The sequence below is a fragment of the Spodoptera frugiperda genome, chromosome 24 (genome assembly GCF_023101765.2).
Source record: "Spodoptera frugiperda isolate SF20-4 chromosome 24, AGI-APGP_CSIRO_Sfru_2.0, whole genome shotgun sequence".
Classification (NCBI taxonomy): Eukaryota; Metazoa; Arthropoda; class Insecta; order Lepidoptera; family Noctuidae; genus Spodoptera; species Spodoptera frugiperda.
The window spans coordinates 2,555,686-2,580,669 of record NC_064235.1 but is presented as its reverse complement, the minus strand read 5'-3'; the positions used below and the strand labels follow the sequence as shown (position 1 = coordinate 2,580,669).

Genomic DNA, 24,984 nt, shown 5'->3' with positions numbered 1-24,984 from the left:
AGCGAGCATGACTGCTTCGCAGAAGCAGGAGACTGCATCTCAGTCCCAACCTTATACACTTGGTTTTAAAGTCTTTAATCGATTGACTAGTACACCAAAAAGTGTTGTGGAGTTAAGGTGTATAATTGCTTGGCAATGATGATAGGGAACTAAATGTGAATGTGTGTGTTGCGTTGACGATTGCATGCATTCGTCAAAAATAATAGGCGAATTTAACATTGCCGCTTCGTGGAAAGTTTTTATTGTGTCTATGCTGAAAACCGCTTCAAAATCGGTTAGGCCAAACGCAAGATAATGGCACACAAACATACATACATACAAAACTGAGAACCTCCTTGTTTTGAAGTCTGTAAAAAACCACCCCGTTCTTATTCCTCCTCTTTGGGCCGGAACCTCGGCATCTCATTAGGTCTTCAGGGTCAAGTAAGACTAATGTCTAATTAAGTTGCTGACTACCTAGCGGGGTAACCGGGGCTACGGCTCGATAAGCAGAAGTGGGAACGGGGTGGTGTTTAGTCAGTAAGAGTCTGACACTCCCGTTCGCCTCGCCTAAGGCGAGAGAAGTAGTGAATGATTTTACCCACTCAAAAAAAAAGAAAAGAATTAAATAAAAATGTAGTTATTTGATGACGCGATGCTCGTTTTTGTTATTAAATATTAACCTAAGTAGCTTGTATTTTTATGCAAATCATACGACAAAAAAAGCAATTTGGTTATTACTGTAATAAATAATATTGTGCGTCTCTGTAATCTGAAAAAAAAAATCTATTATGGCACGTGCGGCTAATAAATTTTTATTAAGTATGTGTTTAATAGCAGAAATTATAATTTATAATTAAGCTAGTCCACGTTGTTTAATATTATAAGTAATTTATAATTATTATCGTTACTTTAACATTACGTTTATTCGGTACTAGGTTATTCCATCTCGCAAATCAGCTCATGTCTGTGTACCAAATTTCGAGTCGTGGTGACCCAGAGGTCTAAGACTCCCGCTTCTCAGGTATGAGGACACGGGTTCGAAACGTACCAATGTGACTTTTTCTGAGTTATACTTTCTAAGACTATTTAGACACCACTGACAAACTGTGAAGGAAACTTTTTAAGGGTGTAAGTCATCCAATGACTTCTCCCGCCTTGGGCGAGGTAAGAGGGAGTGTCAGACTCTTACTGACTAAAAACCACCCCGTTCCTACTCCTTATCGAGCCCCGGTAAACCCGCTAGGTAGTCCGCAGCTCCGGATCGTGCACATCTCTGGTGAAAAAGCACACTAATACGCTATTTATTTATTATTATTGTAATCATCTCTACAACTGTTAGTCGGTTTTGAAAACGCCTGTCGCGTTGATAGCCTAACTCTCTAGTGAGGTTATAGGCTATCTAATTATCTAACATCACGCTACGGCGCGTGTAATCTGACTGTCTTCTTATGCTTCTATATTTAGCAACAATACTTTTGGTCCGTCTGGTGATTAGCGTAGCTTAAGTCATCTAATGACTTCTCCCGCCTTGGGCGAGGCGAGAGGGAGTGTCAGACTCTTACTGACTAAAAACCACCCCGTTCCTGATCCTGCTTTTCGAGCCGGAGCCCCGGTAAACACGCTAGGTAGTCCGCAGCTCCGGAATCGTAGCCTAAGTAGACCTGCAACACCAGAGTTGTCACAAATGTATTGTTAAGTTAGGTAGAGCCATGCTTCGGCACGAATGGGCCGGCTCGACCGGAGTGATACCACGGCCTCACAGAAAACCGACGACGACATGCAACAACGCTTGCGTTGTGTAAATGAAGTTACCGGAGGCCCAAATACCTAATCTTAATCTTTCCAATCACTGATTCCCCAACAACCCTTAAATTCCTAACCCCCAAAAGGCAGGCTACGCACTTGTAACGTCTCTGGAAAAGCACCCTGATGCTAAATGATGATGGACCTTAGAATAAACCTCTCACTCTGCATATCTCTGCTTACCTTCAATAGAAAACAAGCGTACTTATGTTATATACGCACATGATTGTGTTGCCGTGTCTCCACAACAGAATAATTTGCAACACAATTACACTTGATGTCTTTGAAAGTATCCAGTTGCGTCATATCGTACGTTTACGTAAAATGTATGCAATTTTGTAACCATTTATGCTATTTTTGTCTCTATGCGTTATTTTATTATGGTATAAGCTTGTTTTTGCCCTGCTATTAGATAAGGTTCAAAGTTTTTAATAAGAACCGTTAATGGAGTGCCACAGAGTGCTTCCTAAAAGGGTATAACTTGGTTGTCTTCAAGACCCGGTTGAATGGATTCCTATTGATCGTAGTATGATGCTTACATCACGCTACGAGGCAAGCTAAAGGGAACTTTCTTCGATAAATGGACTACCCCACATAAATCGTTTTAACCAATATGTGCGGAGATTAGCGCATTTTACCATGCTCTTCAGCTTTATAATGTTAGTATATGTAGATATGTGTATCTTTGCCTAACTCGTCGCCAAAAGTGAGTTAAACCTCGAGAGCGCCCTAGACAAACCCCTCATAAGTGCCCCGATCTTATTTCTGCGCCGCCGCCAATCTTTGAGCAGTTGGGCACGCGAATCTCGCAGCGCCCTCTGTAATGCAGTCCTGGGCTCTTGCCCAGAGCCACGCCAATACGACAGATTACAAAAGCCCTGGGGATAATACGACTCTGCCCTTCGCAATCCTTCTCTAACTCTTTTATCTCTCTTTCTCCCGCCAGGTACAAAGATGACGGTGATAGAACGGCAGGAGATCCTCGGTCCTTCGCCAGAATTGAACTACAAGAGGAGTACCAGCCAGGAACGGGTGCAGAACGGGCCCAAAACCACACAGGGGAATGGAGAGGTGAGGGTTTCTTGTCTTCAGTACCTCTACCATCAGTATGAAGCAATAGTATTTGTCGATAGTCGATAGCGACGACGTAAATATTTTGTACTAGCTACTTCCGCGCGGTTTCACCCGCTCTGCTAGGCTCCTATTGGTCATAGCATGATGTTTTATAGCCTATAGCCTTCCTCCATAAATGCACTATCCAACACAAATAAAATTATTCAAATCAGACCAGTAGTTCATGAGATTAGCGCGTTCAAACAAACAAACAAACAAACAAACAAACTCTTCAGCTTTATAATATTAGTATAGATGTCAAATTTTACAACGCCTCTACCGGCCAAAGAGAAGCGAGCTACACTTTGGAACGAGCACCTAGCTTCACTGACAGACACACTGACGGACAATTCAATTTGACGTTTCAAAAGTCCCTTATTCAGATTAATTCAAATAAATGCTTTGACTTTGACAACTGTGAAAATAAAATTTGTCATACAAAAAAAATTACGTCTTCGCTATAGAGTATCGACAAAAACAATTATTGTAAACTCATGGTAGAGGTACTGGTCTTCAAAAACCAATAAGTAAAGCAACAACGTCACGCCTTTTATCCCCCAAGGGGTAGGCGGAGATGCATATTGCGACACGTAATTTTCACCATTTGTGTAATATGTCCCATGTAATAGGGGTGAGCCTATTGCCATACACTGGGCACAAATCCAGACTCCGTGCTACCACTGAGAAATTTTCAAAAAAACCGAAAAAACCCAATAATACTTGGATAGGTAATTTTGAGCTGAATAGAAGTTAGTATGGCCGCTAAGTTCCAAATCTTTACTGATAAAACTAACATGTTTAATAAAGAATAACTCGGACTAAGATTTGCAACTCGGCGCCATAGTAACTTCTACTCGGCTCTAAATTACCTATCCAATGATGTAACACACATAGCTATTGGAAGGTGGGACCAGGATTTGCATCCTCTTTTAATTACAATCAACATTGCACCTCTTATATCTTTATCACTACTATCAGCATAGAAACAATGGCAGCTAGAAAGATTCGTATTGTGCCTTATTCCGTTATCAATCGCAGTCACCTTATCATTCGTCTTTCCATCTTATCTTCGTCTCGCCTCTTTGAGCTGGTCAGTGCACTGAGACCGTGTAGAAATTGTTGATTAGTCTTAATTAAAGGTACGTCCACAGGCCCGCATCGGACGCATCGCACGCAACGGATTTTAGTTTGTCTTATATAGAAACTCATACAACTGCGTCCACTGATCCGCATCGTACGGACCGCATCATCGGCAATGCTTAGATTCTACATGCGATGCGTATTGATGACGTCATACGGAATGCGTGCGATGCGGGCCTGTGGACGCTTACCTTTAATGTCATTGAGGCCCGAAGGCTTAAGACGTCCGCTTCTCATGCATGCGGGTTCGAAACCTACCAACGGCAAGTACCAATGTGACTTTCCGAGTTACATGTACTTTCTAAGATTATTTAGACACCACTGATAAACGGTGAAGGAAAACATCGTGAGGAAACATGGGTTTATAATTTCTAATTATAAGTTTGAAATCGCCAACCCGCTTTGAGCAAGCGTGGTGGTTAATGCTCAAACCTTCTCCGTGTGAGTTTAGGCCTTTGGTCACCCTAGGGATGTGCCGTAACAAGCGTTCCACCTTGGGGCTCCGGAGCAGGTCTATTAAGAGGACCCACCCAGTGCCCCTTACAGGTGTTGAGGGTGGCCACCGGGGTGGTTTTAGTGAGGTAAAAATCCCACACTCCCTAGTCTTTTATCCCCAAAAAGCTAGGCGCCTTTTGAAGGTTAACAAAAAAAGGCCTTTGGTCAGCAGTGGCCACTTATAGGCTGTTGATGACTTAAATGTGTATCTTGATTATTTACAGAGTAATATGGAGTTTGATTTTTTTTTGCTTAGAATTTCTACTTATAAGTTTAAAATCGCCAACCCGCATTGAGCAAGCGTGGTGGTTAATGCTCAAACCTTCTCCGTGTGAGAAGAGGCCTTTGGTCAGCAGTGGCCACTTATAGGCTGTTGTTGATTAAAATGTCTACATTGTTCTCACATAGTTGAAGTAATCGAAACAATGTTACCAAGAATTGTATTATAAATCTGATTGAAAAAGAGTAACCTATGTAGTTTCTTGCTCGTTCTTCTCCATAGGAATCTACACTTTGGAACGAGCAAATAGAGCAACTAGAGGACTGACCGACAGACAGACCTTATAATATTATTATATTTGCTCTGACGTTCAAAAGTGTCCTCCTGGTCTATTTGAAATAAATGATTTTGACTTTATCTTGATTGTTTACAGAGTAATATGGAGTTCGATCTCTCGAATTGCCTGGATCTGGTGAAGGCGGGCATGGAATCCATCATTGAGGATCAGGTCACGTCCGTCTTCGAAGCTGAAGAGTTGAGGAGCTGGAATTTGTTAACGAGAACTAATAGGTATGTAGAAACTTAGTAATTACAATATAAAATAATTACAATCACCAATCTTCCCAACAACCCATAAATTTCTAACCCCCAAGAGACCAGCAACGCACTTGTAACGCCCCTGGGGGTCTACTCTAATTCAACGAAAAACGAAATTTCGTCCGAAACTTTGCAAATTTCGTACTACAATTCCATTTATTGCGAACCTATGTGAACAAAATTTAACAAATGCAAGGAAGATAAATAAATAGGTTTTGATATGAAATTAAAAATAAAACGTTATTTTAAGTAATTTCATTAGTTTAATTTTCGGCCGTGGGTTTTGTTGATTTATCAACACTAATTTATTGAAAATTAAACTTCGGATTCGAGAATCGGAATAGGCTCCCTGGTGTTATGAATGCCCATGGTCGGTGGAGATAGCATACCATCAGGTGATACGTCTGCTCGTTTACCGGCTTATACCATAAAAAAATTCAACGACATTCCATCAAAATCACTGCAGCAGTTTACGAGTAAAAGCATAACAAACGAACGAACATTCACCTTGATAAATGAATAACATTTCACTTAGAAACAATCGCGGTTGATTGCACGATAACAAACACAACCACCTACGGAACGGATATCTTTATGTATTATTATTAATATTGTGTTTATATTAATCCAATTATCTTGTTGATTATAAATTATGTATTTGTTCGAGAAATTACAATCTTTCAAAGTCAAAGTCAAAATTACTTATTTCAAATAGACCGGGAAGGCACTTTTGAATGTTAAATCAAATATATTACACTAGCTTCTTTCTCGCGGTTTCACCCGCTCTGCTTGACTCCTATCGGTCATAGCGTGATGTTTTATAGCCTATAGCCTTCCTCGATAAATGCACTATTCAATACAAAAAGAAATATTGAAATTGGACCAGTATTTCCGGAGATTAGCGCGTTCAAACAATCAAACAAACAAACTCTTCAGCTTTATAATATTAGTATAGATGTCTATCTGTCGGTCAGTCGTCTAATTGCTCTATTTGCTCGTTCCGAAGTGTAGATTCCTATGGAGAAGAACGAGCAAGAAACTCCATAGGTTACTCTTTTTCAATCAGATTCACAATACAATTCTTGATTATAGTGCAAAATGAGGATTTTTGAATGTTTATAACTTCTTTCACATAAAAACTAATGAACAGAATTAAATGAAAGTCGATATAGAGATAGAGTAGACTTTTTTTGAGGGGGATATTCGTCCAATGACTTCTCCCGCCTTGGACGAGATGAGAGGGAATATCAGACTCTTACTGGCTAAATACCATTCCGTTCCTATTCCTGCTTTTCGAGCCAGAGCTCCGGTAAACCCGCTATGTAGTCCGCAACTGCATTGCGTGCGGTGCGTCGCGAGCCGCGTGCGCCTCAAAGAGCCATCAGACCACCAAAGATGAGGCCCAGTAGGGCTGACGCCTGATGGGATCACTAGCAAAAGCTAGTTATTTAACAAAAAGTCAAAGTCGATTTTACAAATTTGCATATACAACATTACAGCTTACGCCAATACGTTATACAACCTAAAGAAGAAATTAATAACTATGTAATACAATTTTCAACAAAAGAGATACTTACAATAAAAAAGAAACAGATATATTCCGATTGACATTGCTACGTTATTGAAATAAGTTGACAGATTAACTTTGCAAATGTAAAAAGTGCATTCACACTCAGACTGACATTACATATTTATTTAAATAATCATTCTTATGTACTTGCAAGATTAGCGTTATCAATTATCATCTTATTTTTAAATATTATAGTATAAGCCGATAAACGAGCAGACGGATTACTTGATGGTAAGCAATCGCCGCTGCCCATGGATACTTGAAACACTAGAGGAGTTACAAGTGCTTTGCCGACCTTTTAAATTTGAGAGTTAGGAATTTAAAGGTTGTTGGGGTATCGGGGATTGGGAAACAATGTTATTATTATAAATGCGACAGTTTACGAATTTGTATGTTTGTTATTTAATCACGTCACAACCGCTAAAGGGATCGGGATGAAATTTGCAACAGGGCTAGATTATGATCTGGAATAAAATATAGGCTATTTTTTATCGAATGAAGAAGCTAGCAGAAGCTAGTATTGAAATAAAATCTGACTAATTTTATCTTATTAACCGACGTAGGAGGTTCTCATTTTGACCATTGTGTATGAATGTATGTTTGATCGCGATTATCTCGGGTTTGGCTGAAACGATATAGATGCGGTCAACATTCGTTCCCCTTTTCAAATAGTTTTATTTAACCACATAATTCTCTCTTTTACAGACAATATGAGTTTTTGACATGGCGTCTCACAATCATATGGGCGATGGGTTTCGTCGTCCGATACATGTTCCTACTGCCACTGAGGATAATGATTTTCGTCATTGGGGTGAGTAGAACTGAATATTGTCTAAAATATTCATCATTATTTTTGTGTAGGAGACTCCTAGACTAAGTTTCGTGATGTTTTTCTTGCTCGTTCTTCTCCATCTACACTTAGGAATCTACAGGAATCTACACTTTGGAACGAGCAAATAGAGAACTGACCGATAGACAGACGTTATTAATATTATTATATTTGCTTTGACGTTCAAAAGTGCCTTCCTGGTCTATTTGAAATAAATAATTTTGACTTTGACTTTTAAAATGACTGAAATTTTTGTAAACGGTCTCTTCGACTAGTTGTATTTGACTAATGTAGTTAATGTTTTTGTCTATAACTCATGAGATTCCGGATTGGGAGACTCCTATACCATATATACTATATTTCTAAAAGCCTATTTTATGACGGGTTCGATTCCCGCAAGATAAGCAAAAAATATGTCAATAGGTGTATTATAAATATTTTTTTATATGATCATTTATTTCTAATGTATTCTTTCTTTCTTTCTTTCTTTGCTACTTTTATCTAATTTTCCTTATCATACTAATAATAATTATTATTTATTTATTTATTTTCTATCTCTCTTCTTTTACTTTTAATATATAAGCCATATAAATCTTTCAGTCATATTTTTATAAGGATTCAAGTGTGCAGATTAGTCGAGAGGTCGTTGAAGGCCCTGGTTCAATACCTGAGCTGCTTCAGAATTGCCAGTAGTTTACAGCTAAATTTATCAATACTAGCACAAAGTGGGTCTACTGTAAGTCAATTACCCCCTTTCCAATCCCCGATTCCTTAACAACCCTTAAATTCTTTTTCCTCAAAAGGCTAGTAACGCACTTGTAACGCCTCTGGTGTTTCAAGTGTCCATGGGCGGCAGCGATTGCTTACCATCAGGTCATCCGTCTACTCGTTTACCGGCTTATACAATAAAAAAAGATCGACCTTTTGGGGGTAATTGGGCTTCCGGTAACCTCTCTCACACAACGCAAACGTTGTTTCACGTCGGTTTTCTGTGAGGCCGTGGTATCACTCCGGTCGAGCCGGCCCATTCATGCCGAAGCATGGCTCTCCCACACTTAAAAACTGCCGGCATACTTAATAACTTGGCTGATTGTATATCAAGATGTTTTCACAAAACTAGGATACAGGTACTGTTTCAGACGTCCAGACTCTACGGAGCATACTTCCCATCAGTGCAAGAGGGATGGAGCTATACAACCTACATAGCTCCGTCCCTCTCGCACTGCTCAATGATCGACCATTCTGACACAATTGTAATAGCAGACTAAGGCCCCAGTTCTTGCCACTTACAGTATGTTATTGACTAAATTCACTTCCTATCAGGTGCTAGTAATGGTTTCTTCAACATGGGTCGTCAGTCTAGTTCCCTTCGTTCGTCTCCGCACCAAACTTGGAAAGATCTCGTACAAAACCAGCATCAGGGTGATCATCCGAGGCCTCTCCATCCACGCGAGGTTCCATAATGAGCAGTACCGGCCAAGAGCCAATGGCTTCTGTGTCGCCAACCACACCAGTCCAATAGATGTTGGAGTACTAAGCATCAAAACGTGTTTCTCTTTGGTAGGACGTTTTCTGGAATTTTCTGGGTGATGCAGTTAGTTGGGTAGTACGTTTGTGTCTGTTTTTGGGTGATACGTTTAGGTTATAGTTTCAATAATATGTCTGTCAGTCGATTATGTCTAATAAAGATAGAATTTTGACATAAAATCTATACGAAATGTGTCAGAATTTTATCTCTAGTAAGCAAATCTACAGATAAGGTTATTGAGATTTGACTATAAGACGTCAAATTGGAATCCAGTGTCTATTATTATAATTTTTGGGTGATACGTTTGGGTAAAACGTGTCATTTTATTGTTGTGTCGTTGGGTTAGTAATAACTATAACCATTTCTGGGTGATACATTGTGTCTGTTTTGGGTAGAAACGTAGTTTGGGGAGAACATCTGGAATGGAAGACATTGGGTGATACAGTTGTCGACGTTGCCTGTTTGGAATCAAATGGAAAGTTTGTATTGAATTGGGTAATACGTTAATTGTTGGGTTATACGTTTGGTCTTGTTATGTTTTTGGATAGAATTAATTAATGGAATAATAAATATGGCTGTCTTTATGTTGTCCGTCTTTCTTGCTTTGTGTTGTCCAATTCTTTCTATATATTTACGCTTTTTCTTTCATTATTTTTTTAACATTTATATTTATTTATTTATTTATTTATTCATATATTAATCTTTCTTCTTATAACTAACATTCATTTATCAAGACTACCTAGCATATAAGTTTCGGGTTCGATTCCCAAGTCAAGCTAAATATTTTATTTGATTTTTGAAAATCTTCAGTTTGAGTCGGTTCATATCTGACGGAACATGCGTCGCGTATCATCGGTCGCGTATCGCCAGAACAGACAAATGTATAGAAAAACAATAGGCTACTTTCCTACTAGTCAAATTCAATACTTTTTTCAAAACGTCAAAAACGATATTTTCTATGAACTTTGTATGAAATAGTGCGTTATGACGTCATAAGTTTTTGACGTCAAATAGCAGACTTATTTCTAGAAATTTAGCTAGAAAAAATCGAAAATTAAATAGTTCATCAAATTTATGAATGAGAGTGTGATTATTTTTTAATATTTTATTGTATTGGAAAGTTGTAATAATTTATTTTTGATCGAGGATAGTACCCAATTGACCGTTCACACTCAACCGATGATACGTCAGTACGACAGATGATACGCTCGACGTATTTTACGTCAGATATGAACCGATCCTTTTTTTTTGAGGGGAGAAAATCATCCAATGACTTCTCCCGCCTTGGGCGAGGCTGTAGGGATGAAACGACCCATAGGTATAAAGTCGTTCTCTACTACACGGGACTCATAATATAGCTGGTGTAAAGTAGGTGTAACATTTTATATGTTACACCTCTGTCCACCCCTCCATGAAATATGTTATTCTAATAATACCATTTGTGTTTGTCCAACAGCATTATTTTAATGGGAACATTTTGATTGATTGAAAATTTTTCCTATACAATGTGATAGGGTTGAGACTTCTAACCCGTTAAGGCTGAGTTCTACATCTAATTTTATGGACAAAAGTCCCCGGGTCGAAGGGGTCGAATCCCCTCCCCCTAAAAGTTATGGCTATTTTAATATTTTTTTTACTTTTTTTGATATCAAAGGTTGTATGCGTCGTAGAAACAAAAAAAAAACGACAAACGGTAGCTAATAACCTTGGCTAACTAATTCATTACTTTTTTCATATGTTTGATAATGTTTTGATGAGAAAAAAAATCATTTGTGAATTATTTTTACCGAAAAAATCACTATTTTTCAATATTTTCAATTAGGGTTTCAACACCTCATATTATTTTTTTTGTAGATAAAATTAGATGTAGTACTCAGCCTTAACGGGTTAGAAGTCCCAAGCCTATCACATTGTATATTGAAACTAATTTCTAGTATATTACTCGTATTAGGCCTTCTTTCATTGCGTCCGAGGGTCTAGTACGAGTTTCGTTCTAACGTTAACGCAATCTGTACCCTTTGCATGAGTTTCTTTTACGTTTAAAGTAATCAAAACGTGAGCGCGTTCGGTGCTCTGATTGGCCGGCTCGATTACACCAACCAATCAGAGCGCCGAACGCGCTCTCATTTCGATTACTTGAAACGTAAAACAAACTCGTACTAAGAGTACCGATTGGCCAGCTCAAATTTAACCAACCAATCAGAGTGCTAAACGTGAAAATTTAATTGTCCGTCACTCTGTCTGTCAGTGAAGCTAAGTGCAAATGATACAATATGGACAGTAGACCTTGATAGACAAGTAGTGCCCTACGGTGTTTCTTAAAAAAAAAGGTTGTCTGTAAAGTCGGTTTACTGTCGATAGTTGAACGTGACATCGTCTTAAGAAAATACTGATGGAATGGTAGCATTTTTCAAAAGAACGCTGTCGAACACTGCCGAACGCGAAGGCCTATTATGCTCTTCTCCCCTTTCCATACGAAAAATGTTCAATCAAAACCCCATCACATGTTATCATCCCGGGTTTCTAGGTTTGGTGGCTTATAGCTTGTACAGCGTGCATCGGCACCTTACCAGATGGAAAGACGAAACAACGAATTAATTACGCAGTATCAGTAATGTGTTTCAACTTCCTATCACGCTGTATATCGGCCGTGATCACCTACCATGATGCCCATTATAAGCCGAAGAATGGTATCTGTGTCGCGAATCACACGAGTCCTATAGACGCGCTCGTGTTAATGTGTGATAATTGTTACTCGTTGGTAAGTCGTTTTTGTATGGTTTTTTTTCTATACAATGTTATTGGGGTGGGTCTTTTAACTCGTTAAGGCTGAGTACTACAACTAATTTTATCGACACAATAAATAATATGGGGGATGAACCCCCTCCCCCTAAAAATTATGGCTATTTTAATATACAATGTGGACTTCTAACCCGTTAAGGCTGAGTACTACATCTAATTTTATCGACAAAAAAAAAATATGGGGGGTTGAACCCCCAATTGAAAATATTGAAAAATAGTGATTTTTTCGGTAAAAATAATTCAGAAATGATTTTTTTCTCACCAAAACATTATCAAACATATGAAAAGAGTAATGAATTAGTTAGCCAAGGTTATTAGCTACCGTTTGTCGTTTTCTTTTTGTTTCTACGCATACAACCTTTGATATTACATAAAGTATCAATTTATTTAATTAAAGTATTAATTTTTAGGGGGAGGGGGTTCAACCCCTATATTATTTTTTTTGTCGATAAAATTAGATGTAGTACTCAGCCTTAACGGGTTAGAAGTCTCACCCCTATCACATTGTATAGGGTGACCGGTAATTAGTGTACGATATTTTGACATGGGATTGTACTCATGATTATAAACAACTTTCCTGAAGAAACTTTTTTTGTTTACTCGTTAGTTTTATTTTTATTACTATAACAAAATAAATAAATATCGCACGCGCGTGCGCTCGCATGATCAGCTGTTAAGGTAAGCGTACAGGCCCGCATCGTACGCATCGCACGCAACGGATGTTAGTTTGTCTTGTATAGAAACTCGTACAACTGCGTCCACTGATCCGCATCGTACGGACCGCATCATCGGCAATGTCTACATGCGATGCGTACTGATGACGTCATACAGAATGCGTACGATGCGGGCCTGTGGACGTTTATATTTAGCAGCTAAAGTCAAAAAATACCTACCTAGTTACTAGTCTTCCGATAACGCAGACGCCTCGCTGCTAACAGCTGATCATGCGAAAGCACGCGCGCGCGAAATTTAGTTGTTTTGTTATTGTGATAAAAATAAAACTAATGAGTATACAAAAAAAGTTTCTTCGGGAAAGTTGTTTGTAATCATGAGTACAATCACGTGTTTAAATATCGTTCACTAATTACAAGTCACCCTATAATAGCATTATTAAAATAAGTTTAATATAATTTTTTGGGTAAAAACATCTTGGTTATATGTTTTTGTGATTGTCCCGGGGTTGCCATGTAAATGTTATAAATGGTTAAGTGTTGCATGTTATTGGTTCTTTTTTATTATTTAAGTATTGGGTTCGAGTCCCAGGTTTGTATAAAATTTTTATTCATGTTGAGTTGAGTTCATGTTGAGTTCATTAAAATTCTATTTAATATTGTATGCTTGTTGACTAGTACTTTGGTGTCTCAGGTTCGAGTCCCGAGTTGTTGAGTGCGAGACATTGTAGATTATTAATTTTAACCGACTTCCAAAATAGAGGAGGTAATCAATTTACAAGGATATTTCTTATATTCTACCTGCTTCATACTTGTTAGTTTCTCGATTGCACGGTGGCCAGGCAACTGGCTGTCGTGCAATGTGTAGCGGGTTCGATTCCCGCACGGAGCAACTCTTTGTGTGCACAAATTGTTGTTTCGAGTCTGGGTGTCATGTGTATGTGTACTTGTATCTTTGTAAACGCACCCACGACACAGGAGACAATAATAGTGTAGGACAGTGTTTTTTTTTTACATCGTCGCGGTATTTTTTTATTGCTTTTTCACCCACGATACAGGAGAAAATACAAATGTGGGGGCAACGCTTTAAAAAAAAATTCGTCGACCATTTTTTTTTAATAATTTGTTTTTTTTTTAATGTAAATCGAAATGTTTTCAGATCGGTCAAAGACACAACGGTTTCCTAGGTATCCTGCAGAGGGCGCTCGCGAGGGCGTCGCCTCACATCTGGTTTGAGAGGTCTGAGGTTAAAGACAGGCATGCTGTTGCTAAGAGGTGAGAAATTGTATATTTGTGTATTAAATTAAAGTCAAATCACCAATTACCCCCTACCCAATCTTCCCAATCCTCGATTTCCCAACAACCCTTAAATTTCTAACCCCCAAAAGGCTGGCAACGCACTTGTAACGCTTCTGGTGTTTCGGATGTCCATGTGCGGCAGCGATTGCTTACCATCAGGTGATCCATCTGCTCGTTTATCGGCTTATACCATAAAAAAGGTCGGCAAATGAGCAGCTAGATCACCTGATGGTAAACAATCAGCACCGCCTGAAGTGTAACAAACACTGCTGAAAACAGCAACAAAATCAATAATTTTTATTACATTTTAGTATCATCATCATCAGCCTGTTCTCGTCCGCTGCTAGACATAAACCTCTCCATTATTTTAGTATACTTTTAAAAAATAATAACTTTAAGCAGACACAGTTTAGTTCTTAATTGATTTTTATTCAAATAAATAACTTCAAAATTTTGTTAAAATAAATCTGTTCTAAAAAGTGTCCAATAGTGGACAATTTAATATAGAAAATATTTTTTTCTATGCTGTTGGCTCCGGGGCGAAACATGTATAGACGCAGAACAATGTCCTTTGGTATACATAAACGTTATGACTTGACTTGGGTGATAGGATACGTGTTCTCCCGCGGGAAAGCGGGCGAAACCGCAGGCAGAAGTTAGTAAAGTATACTTCTATAAATTTCCAGATTAAAAGAACACATATCAGTGCCGGACAACCCTCCCATCCTGATCTTCCCTGAGGGCACGTGCATCAACAACACGTCCGTGATGCAGTTCAAGAAGGGAAGCTTCGAGGTCGGCGGCACCATATACCCGGTCGCCATCAAGTAAGTATAGTTATGTTGATGCACATGTGACGCTAGACAGAGTACATTATTCACCACGTGCATCAACAACACGTCCGTGATGCAGTTCAAGAAGGGCAGCTTCGAGGTCGGCGGCACCATATACCCGGTCGCCATCAAGTAAGTATAGTTATGTTGATGCACATGTGACGCTAGACAGAGTACATTATTCACCACGTGCATCAACAACACGTCGGTGATGCAGTTCAAGAAGGGCAGCTTCGAGGTCGGCGGCACCATATACCCGGTCGCCATCAAGTAAGTACAATTATGTTGCTGCACATGTGACGCTAGACAGAGTACATTATTCACCACGTGCATCAACAACACGTCCGTGATGCAGTTCAAGAAGGGCAGCTTCGAGGTCGGCGGCACCATATACCCGGTCGCCATCAAGTAAGTACAATTATGTTGCTGCACATGTGACGCTAGACAGAGTACATTATTCACCACGTGCATCAACAACACGTCCGTGATGCAGTTCAAGAAGGGCAGCTTCGAGGTCGGCGGCACCATATACCCGGTCGCCATCAAGTAAGTACAGTTATGTTGATGCACATGTGACGCTAGACAGAGTACATTATTCACCACGTGCATCAACAACACGTCGGTGATGCAGTTCAAGAAGGGCAGCTTCGAGGTCGGCGGCACCATATACCCGGTCGCCATCAAGTAAGTACAATTATGTTGCTGCACATGTGATGCTAGACAGAGTACATTATTCACCACGTGCATCAACAACACGTCGGTGATGCAGTTCAAGAAGGGCAGCTTCGAGGTCGGCGGCACCATATACCCGGTCGCCATCAAGTAAGTATAGTTATGTTGCTGCACATGTGATGCTAGACAGAGTACATTATTCACCACGTGCATCAACAACACGTCGGTGATGCAGTTCAAGAAGGGCAGCTTCGAGGTCGGCGGCACCATATACCCGGTCGCCATCAAGTAAGTACAGTTATGTTGATGCACATGTGACGCTAGACAGAGTACATTATTCACCACGTGCATCAACAACACCTCCGTGATGCAGTTCAAGAAGGGCAGCTTCGAGGTCGGCGGCACCATATACCCGGTCGCCATCAAGTAAGTACTATTATGTTGCTGCACATGTGACGCTAGACAGAGTACATTATTCACCACGTGCATCAACAACACCTCCGTGATGCAGTTCAAGAAAGCTTCGAGGTCGGCGGCACCATATACCCGGTCGCCATCAAGTAAGTATAGTTATGTTGATGCACATGTGACGCTAGACAGAGTACATTATTCACCACGTGCATCAACAACACGTCGGTGATGCAGTTCAAGAAGGGCAGCTTCGAGGTCGGCGGCACCATATACCCGGTCGCCATCAAGTAAGTACAATTATGTTGCTGCACATGTGACGCTAGACAGAGTACATTATTCACCACGTGCATCAACAACACGTCCGTGATGCAGTTCAAGAAGGGCAGCTTCGAGGTCGGCGGCACCATATACCCGGTCGCCATCAAGTAAGTATAGTTATGTTGATGTATATACGATGCTAGACAGAGTACATTATTCACCACGTGCATCAACAACACGTCCGTGATGCAGTTCAAGAAGGGAAGCTTCGAGGTCGGCGGCACCATATACCCGGTCGCCATCAAGTAAGTATAGTTATGTTGATGCACATGTGACGCTAGACAGAGTACATTATTCACCACGTGCATCAACAACACGTCCGTGATGCAGTTCAAGAAAGCTTCGAGGTCGGCGGCACCATATACCCGGTCGCCATCAAGTAAGTATAGTTATGTTGATGCACATGTGACGCTAGACAGAGTACATTATTCACCACGTGCATCAACAACACGTCGGTGATGCAGTTCAAGAAGGGCAGCTTCGAGGTCGGCGGCACCATATACCCGGTCGCCATCAAGTAAGTACAATTATGTTGCTGCACATGTGACGCTAGACAGAGTACATTATTCACCACGTGCATCAACAACACGTCCGTGATGCAGTTCAAGAAGGGCAGCTTCGAGGTCGGCGGCACCATATACCCGGTCGCCATCAAGTAAGTATAGTTATGTTGATGCACATGTGACGCTAGACAGAGTACATTATTCACCACGTGCATCAACAACACGTCCGTGATGCAGTTCAAGAAGGGAAGCTTCGAGGTCGGCGGCACCATATACCCGGTCGCCATCAAGTAAGTATAGTTATGTTGATGCACATGTGACGCTAGACAGAGTACATTATTCACCACGTGCATCAACAACACGTCGGTGATGCAGTTCAAGAAGGGCAGCTTCGAGGTCGGCGGCACCATATACCCGGTCGCCATCAAGTGAGTATAGTTATGTTGCTGTACATACGACGCCAGAGAAGAGTACTTTTTCCGTGAGCGTGACGCTCTTAGTGAGTGCAACGTCACGCCTTTTATCCCCGAAGGGGTAGGCAGAGGTGCACATTACGGCACGTAATGCCGCTATACAATTTACACCGACTTTTCACCATTTGTGTTATAATAAGTCCCATGTAATAGGGGTGAGCCTATTGCCGTTTACTGGACACATTTCCAGACTCCGTGCTACAACTGAGATACTTTCGAAAAGCCGAAAAAAGCCCAGTAATACTTTGGAAAAGCCCAATAATACTTTGCACTATTCAGGATAACGTAAGCGTACATACAGACGATAAAATTAAGATTTGTAGCAACAAGAGTTAAAAGACTGGCACAGGGTGTACTTTTTCGTGGATAACACATAAGTCACTGTAATTTAAAAACTGTAGGACTTAGATTGTTTTTATATTTTTCTGATAACAGTTAGAACCTTGCCGATCACTTGGTCCTCATACTGAGGTCCCAACACATTGGCACTGAATTACCTCTATTAACTGGAAAAACACACACACACAACGTCACGCCTTTTATCCCCGAAGGGGTAGGCAGAGGTGCACATTACAACATGTAATGCCGCTATACAATGTACACCCACTTTTCACCATTTGTGTTATAAGTCCCATGTAATGTGAGCCTATTGCCATATACTGGACACAATTCCAGACTCCGTGCTACTACCGAGAAATTTTCGAAAATCCGAAAAAAGTCCAGTAATATTTTGCCCGACCCGGGAATTGAACCCGAGACCCCTTGTTCGGCAGTCGCACTTGCGACCACTCGACTAACGAGGCAGTCAGTAGTGGGAAAAACAACCCTCTTTATTTGGGATTCGATTCATAAAACATCACGCTACGACCAATAGGAGCCAAGCAGAGAGGGTGAAACCGTGCGGAAATAGCTAGTAACCAATATTCAAAATCTAAAAATTGACCCACACTTTCTCCTCCCCCCACAGATACGACCCCCGTTTCGGCGACGCTTTCTGGAACAGCTCCCGTTACGGCATGCTGCACTATCTCCTGAACATGATGACGTCATGGGCCATAGTCTGCGACGTCTGGTACCTGCCCGCCATGACTCGGGCCGCCGACGAGTCCGCCGTCGACTTCGCTAATAGAGTCAAGGCGGTTATCGCGAGGCGGGGCGGCCTGGTCGATCTTATGTGGTGAGTTTATTATGATTTTTGGGGTCTATAGTGGCTTTTTGGGGGTCAAAATGGGGTTTATAGTGGCTTTTTGGAGGTCAAAAGGGGTTTATAGTGGCTTTTTGGAGGTCAAAATGGGGTTTATAGTGGCTTTTTGGGGGTTAAAATGGGGTTTACGGGGTCGAATTAGCTGATAGATCGCCTGATGCTAAGTAATCATTGGCCGACGTCTGGTACCTGCCCGCCATGACGCGGGCCGCCGACGAGTCCGCCGTCGACTTCGCCAATAGAGTCAAGGCGGTTATCGCGAGGCGAGGCGGCCTGGTCGATCTTATGTGGTGAGTACATCGTGATTTGTGGCTTTTTGGAGGTCAAAATGGGGTTTATAGTGGCTTTTGGGGGGTCAAAATGGGGTTTATAGTGGCTTTTTGGAGGTCAAAATGGTGTTTATAGCGGCTCTTAGGGGGTCGAATTAGTTGATAGATCGCCTGATGCTAAGTAATCATTGGCCGACGTCTGGTACCTGCCCGCCATGACGCGGGCCGCCGACGAGTCCGCCGTCGACTTCGCCAATAGAGTCAAGGCGGTTATCGCGAGGCGAGGAGGCCTAGTCGACCTTATGTGGTGAGTTTATTATGATTTATGGGGTCTATAGTGGCTTTTTGGGCGTCAAAATGGGGTTTATAGTGGCTTTTGGAGGTCAAAATGGGGTTTATAGTGGCTTTTTGGAGGTCAAAATGGGGTTTATAGTGGCTTTTAGGGGGTCGAATTAGTTGATAGATCGCCTGATGCTAAGTAATTATTGGCCAAGGCTGTCATCGCGAGACGAGGCGGCCTGGTCGACCTTATGTGGTGAGTTTATTATCTTCCCCATCCTCAATCCCGAACAACAACCCTTAAATTCCTAACTCCCAAAAAGCCGGCAACGCACTTGTAAAGCCTCTGGTGTTTCAAGTGTCCGGAGCTGCGGACTACCTAGCGGATTTACCGGGGCTCTGGTTCGAAAGGCAGGAGTAGGAACGGGGTGGTTTTTAGTCAGTAAGAGTCTGACACTCCCTCTCGCCTCGCCCAAGGCGGGAGAAGAGTCATTAGATGACTTTCCCACCTCAAAAAAAGAATGGTGGCTTTTTGGGGGTCAAATGGGGTTTAAGGGGTCGAAATAGCTGATGCTGATGATGAGCTTCACTTGATGCTTAATAGTTATTGCCAAAAACAGTATGTATAGTATCGTCACGCCTTTTACCCTTAAAGGAATAGGCAGAGGTGCACATTACGGCACGTAATGCCGCTAAAAATCTTTTCGTAAAAACCGAAAAAAGCCCAGTAATACTTTGCCCGACCCGGGAATCGAACCCTAGACCTCCTGTCCGGCAGTCGAGGTCAAAACAAGACGAGTCAACACTAGAGGAGTTATAATAGCGTTGTATATGTTTTTTTTGTTGATCATCTGATGGTAAGCAATCGCTGTCGCCCATGAACACCCGAACACCAGAGGCGTTACAAGCGTTTTGGAAATTTAAGGGTTGCTGGGAATTGGGGATTGGGAAGGGGAGCTACACTATGAAACACAACGCAAGCGTTGTTTCACGTCGGTGTCCTACTCGGCCGTGGTATCACTCCGGTCGAGCCGGCCCAGCAGTACCGAAGCATGGCTCTCCCACACTTACAAAAAAGAGGCTTAAAACGGGCTTTTCGGGGTCAAGCTAGCTGATAGATCACCTGATGCTAAGTAATTATTACCATCCGCAACACTATGTATCGTATCGTCTCGCCTTTTATCCCCAAAGGGGTAAGCAGATGTGCTCATTACGACACGCAATGCTGCTATACAATGTATATGTTTTCGGATTTTTTCGAAAAACCGAAAAAATCCCAGTAATAAGACAGAAAGTTGTTAGTAATCATGAGTACAATCACGTGTTTAAATATCGTTCACTAATTACCAGTCGCCCTATATATTAATATGTATCTAAAATGTAATGTTCTTTGTTACAGGGACGGCCAGCTAAAACGCATGAAACCCAAAAAGGAATGGAGGGAGTTACAACAGGAGGAAATTAGTAAAAGATTAAAGGGGGAGTAAATAGTGATATATGTAATGTAGTTTATTATATTGGACTGATCAGCGCTGGTTACTCAGCCACATGTGGTTCCAACCACTTTCTTACTGAGTTTGATATCGTCTTGGTAATCTATACTAATATTATAAAGTTATGTTTGTTTGTTTGAACGCGCTAATCACCAGAACTACTGGTCCGATTTGAATAATTCTTTTTGTGTTGAATAGTGCATTTATCGAGGAAGGCTATAGGCTATAAAACATCACGCTATGACCAACAGGAGCCAAGCAGAGCGGGTGAAACCGCGCGGAAGTAGCTAGTACAGAATACGGTAGATGACTTATTTCTTATTGTAACGTCCGTCTTGTAGATTAGTTTTAAAATATTAGACACATATTTTTTATGATTTTATTGTAATTTCAAAACATTACGTGAGTAAGCCGATAACATAATAATTAATTTACGTATTTTTAATATTACACGACACAATCGGCGCGTCGTGTAATTCGTCGTGTAATCGCGGAATGCTGCTCATGAATATGAGTCTCTAGCATGGCTTGAAACTAGTCGAGTTCCTCGTCAAACAGTTACGTGAGTAAGCCGATAACATAATAATTAATTTAGTATGTCTCACAAAAGTTACGTATTTATTTGTTTTTCGTTATCATCACATCATAAGCCTTTATAGCTTCCGGACTACCTAGCGGGTTTACCGGGGCTCCGGCTTGAAAAGCAGGAGTAGGAACGGGGTAGTTTTTAGTCAGTCATTAGATGATTCCTATATAAAAAAATACGTGTCATATATTTTTTTATTACATTACCTAACTGACGGACTGAATAGATTTTTAATTTTCATACCCCGTCATCATCCCTATTGTATTGTTGAAAGTCGGTATTTGTTATTCGGTAGAAAAAACTAAGATCAATTATGCTTTGACAACTTTTTCTAAGCTTTTATTTTACTTGCAATATATGTATGTATGGGGCTGCCCATTTATAACGTGAAGTTTTTTTAACGATTTTTGAGGAAACTTGGACTAGTTTCAACTCACAACGGGACTCTTAGGGTGCTTTTCCATTGTGCTATGTAGCTATGCTACGAAGATGTAATAGCTAAACTGTGAAACTATGTGACCGTTTCCACTGATACTAAGCTGTGGGAGGAAGATGCGCAGCTCGAGTATACGATGTATCGATAGTAGAGAAGCCATCCATAGCATGCATCTTTCCATATAAAAAACATAACTTAACTGAGTCCGTTTCCACCAGTGCTAAGCTATGTGTACCAATGAATATGATTGGTGGAAGCCAAACGCATCCACAGCAACGTAGCATAGCATCATTATACCCGTTTATATCAACCACTCCTAAAGGATATCTTAACTAAAAGTTACTTAGAATCTTAGCTGGGTATGTAGCACCCACGACAAGAGTAGGGGTGGTTTATTATAGTATGACGTGATTATAAGGCTTGGAATGTTTGTTTAAACGAATGGTTGTGTTTGCTCTTACTTTTAAAATTAGTTAATTTATTTAAAATCATATCTGTTTTCATGAATGTAAATATTATTATAAGGTGTTCTAAAAGTATCTGCCACGGCTTTAATGGGAGGTAGTGTTGTGTTTGAAGATTACAATAGTGAAGAAATTTCGTACCCCGGACCAGTTAATTCAATTTAAGAACATAAAGAAGTTAAATAAACATTGACTCTACTCTGCATAAAGTGGTTCACAAATACGCACGATGCGACAGAGACAGTGAAAGAGATAGCTCTTTCATAACAAACTCATATGTAGATATTTTTGTATGAAAAAAATACTCATCAATATAATTTATATTCACTATTGTAATCTTCAAACACAACACTACCTCCCATTAAAGCCGTGGCAGATACTTTTAAAACACCTTATATATTATACTAAATTAATTATTATGTTATCGGCTTACTCACGTAACTGTTTGACGAGGAACTCGACTAGTTTCAGTAGCAGCGCGACAATCGCTGCGTCGTGAGTACTGCTCATGAATATGAGCCTCTAGCATGGCTTGAAACTAGTCGAGTTCCTCGTCAAACAGTTACGTGAGTAAGCCGATAACATAATAATTAATTTAGTATATCTCACGAAAGTTATAATAAAAAGTTATACATACGGTCTAAAAATCACATCAAAATGCCTAAATATATATTTTGTTTACACTATAATGTAAAGGCATTTTGTCTGTCTAGATATTTTGTTTCGAAAATTTTACAATAGGTATTTTAAACTTAATTTATTAGACTTTGAAAAATGTTTACCAATTTTATTCCCGAAATTATTTGTAGTACAACGCCATCTATGAGTGGACATTTGAACTAAATCAAATGAATGATCATTTTGAACTCTAAAATCAAGCATTTATACAAATATAGTGCATTTTTTTATTATGTTTAATGGACTATTCACGTAACTGTTTGACGAGGTATACTGGATTTATTTCCACTGCCAATTAGTTGCTCTTGATTATGAGCCCTGGTGTGGGTCGAAACTAATTGAGTTACCCCGTCGAGCAGTTTCGGGAATAAACTTATTTTTTGTTAGATTAGATACAGTGTAGAGATTGTCCAGTCAACTGATGGTAGCGAGGTTCACTGTCCAGTGTCACACGTACGCTGGTATCGTCATGAGCTAATGTCGACATGTAAACAGTGACTCGTGTAGTGTAGAGATTGTCCAGTCAACTGATGGTAGCGAGGTTCACTGTCCAGTGACACACGTACGCTGGTATCGTCATGAGCTAATGTCGACATGTAAACAGTGACTCGTGTAGTGTAGAGATTGTCAAGACGTCCACAGATTCACCTGGTTTGAATTAAATAATTATTTTTGTGTTGAATAGTCCATTTATCGAGGAAGGCTATAAAACATCACGCTACAACAAATAGGAGCCTAGCAGCGGACAGTAGCTAGTCTATAAGAAACCGGGATGATATCAAATTCGGTAATTTACGGCCGTACTCGAAAACATTTAATGATTACTTAAACTATACCTTAGTAACGAGTTAGACCTTGTTCCGAAAATAATTGCTAAGGACTGGGTTAAGTAAGCATTAAATGATTCTGAGTACGGCAGTTATGTGACGTCTTGTGTGAGCGATTTAGACGCGAATCCAACGCGATGCGGTGTGACGCGGCGGCTATGTCCTACGTACATGTTTCCTGATGGGTATAACCTGGGGCCTTAGTCTGCTATTACAATTGTGTTACAATGGTCGATCACTGAGCAGTGCAAGAGAGACGGAGCTATGTAGGTTGTATAGCTCCGTCCCTCTCGCACTGCTCAATGATCGACCATTCTGACACAATTGTAATAGCAGACTAAGGCCCCTGGGTGTCTTCAAAGCCCGAGTGAATAGGTTGCTTATGGGCAGACGTGCTCCACCGTAGGCCGCATCATCACTTACCATCAGGCGAGATAGGTTCGCGTTCGCGTCTATTTCGCTAGCGCGGGCGTCGCGTTAGTGTTTTTTAAAAGTTCTTGTGAAGTTTGAAAGAGAAAGCAATATATTTTTTGATTGCTCAATGTTGAACGAGTGTGTAAATCGCTATACGAAATAAATGTTGTAATATATTCCATAATTTGTCTTTTTTTTTATTATTTTTTTTTACCCTCTCTAGATGTTTGGCCCAGTTGCAGGACCGAAGATACTGGAAATAATACTGGATTTTTTACCCACAAATGCATAAGAATTGTTTTGATTTCCTCTTTGATTTACTCGAAGATATTCCGACTTGTTTTTATAAACAAGGGTGCTGATTATTCATTTAAAATTACAATGCTATTTTTGGTGATAAACATATTGTTCGGACTTTCATGGCCAAATTCGGGCATCCACCTTTAAAATCAAATAAATGCGTAGAGATGTAGCTTCGCTGTACATTTTCTATCGCCTATACCACGGGGAATTGTTTGGTCCTATCGCTTCTTTTCGCCATCGACCTACACGACAGCACTTCCATCCCCATAATATACTATGTGATAGGGGCGAGACTTTTAACCCGTTAAGGCTGAGTACTACATCTAATTGTATCGACAAAAAAATAAAAATATGGGGGGTTGAAACCCCAATTGAAAATATTGAAAAATGACGATTTTTTCGGTAAAAATAATTCAGAAATGATTTTTTTTCTCACCATTATCTCATTATCAAACATATGAAAAAAGTAATGAATCAGTTAGCCACGGTTATTAGCTACCGTTTGTCGTTTTTTTTAAGTTTCTACGACGCATACAACCTTTGATATCACAAAAAGTAAAAAACATATTAAAATAGCCATATTTTTTAGGGGAGGGATTCGACCCCTTCGACTCCCGATTTTTGTCGATAAAATTAGATGTAGTACTCAGCCTTAACGGGTTAGAAGTCTCGCCCCTATCACATTGTAGATGTTTGGCCACAACTGTGCGCTTCTCGCGAAACTTTGTGTCTCGCACAACAAAACTGTGGAATGAGCTGTCGTCGGCGGTAT

At 40.4% G+C, this 24,984-nt stretch overlaps 2 protein-coding genes and 1 long non-coding RNA gene across 8 annotated transcripts in view; 2 read left to right on the top strand and 1 right to left on the bottom strand.

The window, feature by feature from the left end:
- The window catches only part of LOC118278720 (alpha-centractin), an 800,945-nt gene that overhangs the window by 662,826 nt on the left and 113,135 nt on the right, over window positions 1-24,984 (bottom strand). The window lies entirely within an intron of this gene.
- The window catches only part of LOC118278786 (glycerol-3-phosphate acyltransferase 4), a 115,118-nt gene that overhangs the window by 15,398 nt on the left and 74,736 nt on the right, over window positions 1-24,984 (top strand). For 2 of the 5 annotated variants that reach the window (XM_050703634.1, XM_050703636.1), the window contains 8 exons: window positions 2,732-2,856; window positions 5,187-5,323; window positions 7,626-7,731; window positions 11,805-12,038; window positions 13,910-14,025; window positions 14,736-14,876; window positions 18,227-18,436; window positions 20,411-20,623. In XM_050703634.1, coding sequence (XP_050559591.1) covers window positions 2,732-2,856; window positions 5,187-5,323; window positions 7,626-7,731; window positions 11,805-12,038; window positions 13,910-14,025; window positions 14,736-14,876; window positions 18,227-18,436; window positions 20,411-20,498 — 1,157 coding nt within the window. In that variant the 3' untranslated portion in view covers window positions 20,499-20,623. Of the gene's footprint in view, window positions 1-2,731; window positions 2,857-5,186; window positions 5,324-7,625; window positions 7,732-9,072; window positions 9,310-11,804; window positions 12,039-13,909; window positions 14,026-14,735; window positions 14,877-18,226; window positions 18,437-20,410; window positions 20,624-24,984 lie in introns of those variants that run through there. The other 3 variants (XM_050703633.1, XM_050703635.1, XM_050703632.1) reach the window with 2 other exon arrangements.
- LOC126912264 (uncharacterized) lies at window positions 22,494-24,093 on the top strand. Its single transcript, XR_007706879.1, has 2 exons — window positions 22,494-23,100; window positions 23,210-24,093. It is a non-coding gene; the product is annotated as an uncharacterized LOC126912264 (long non-coding RNA).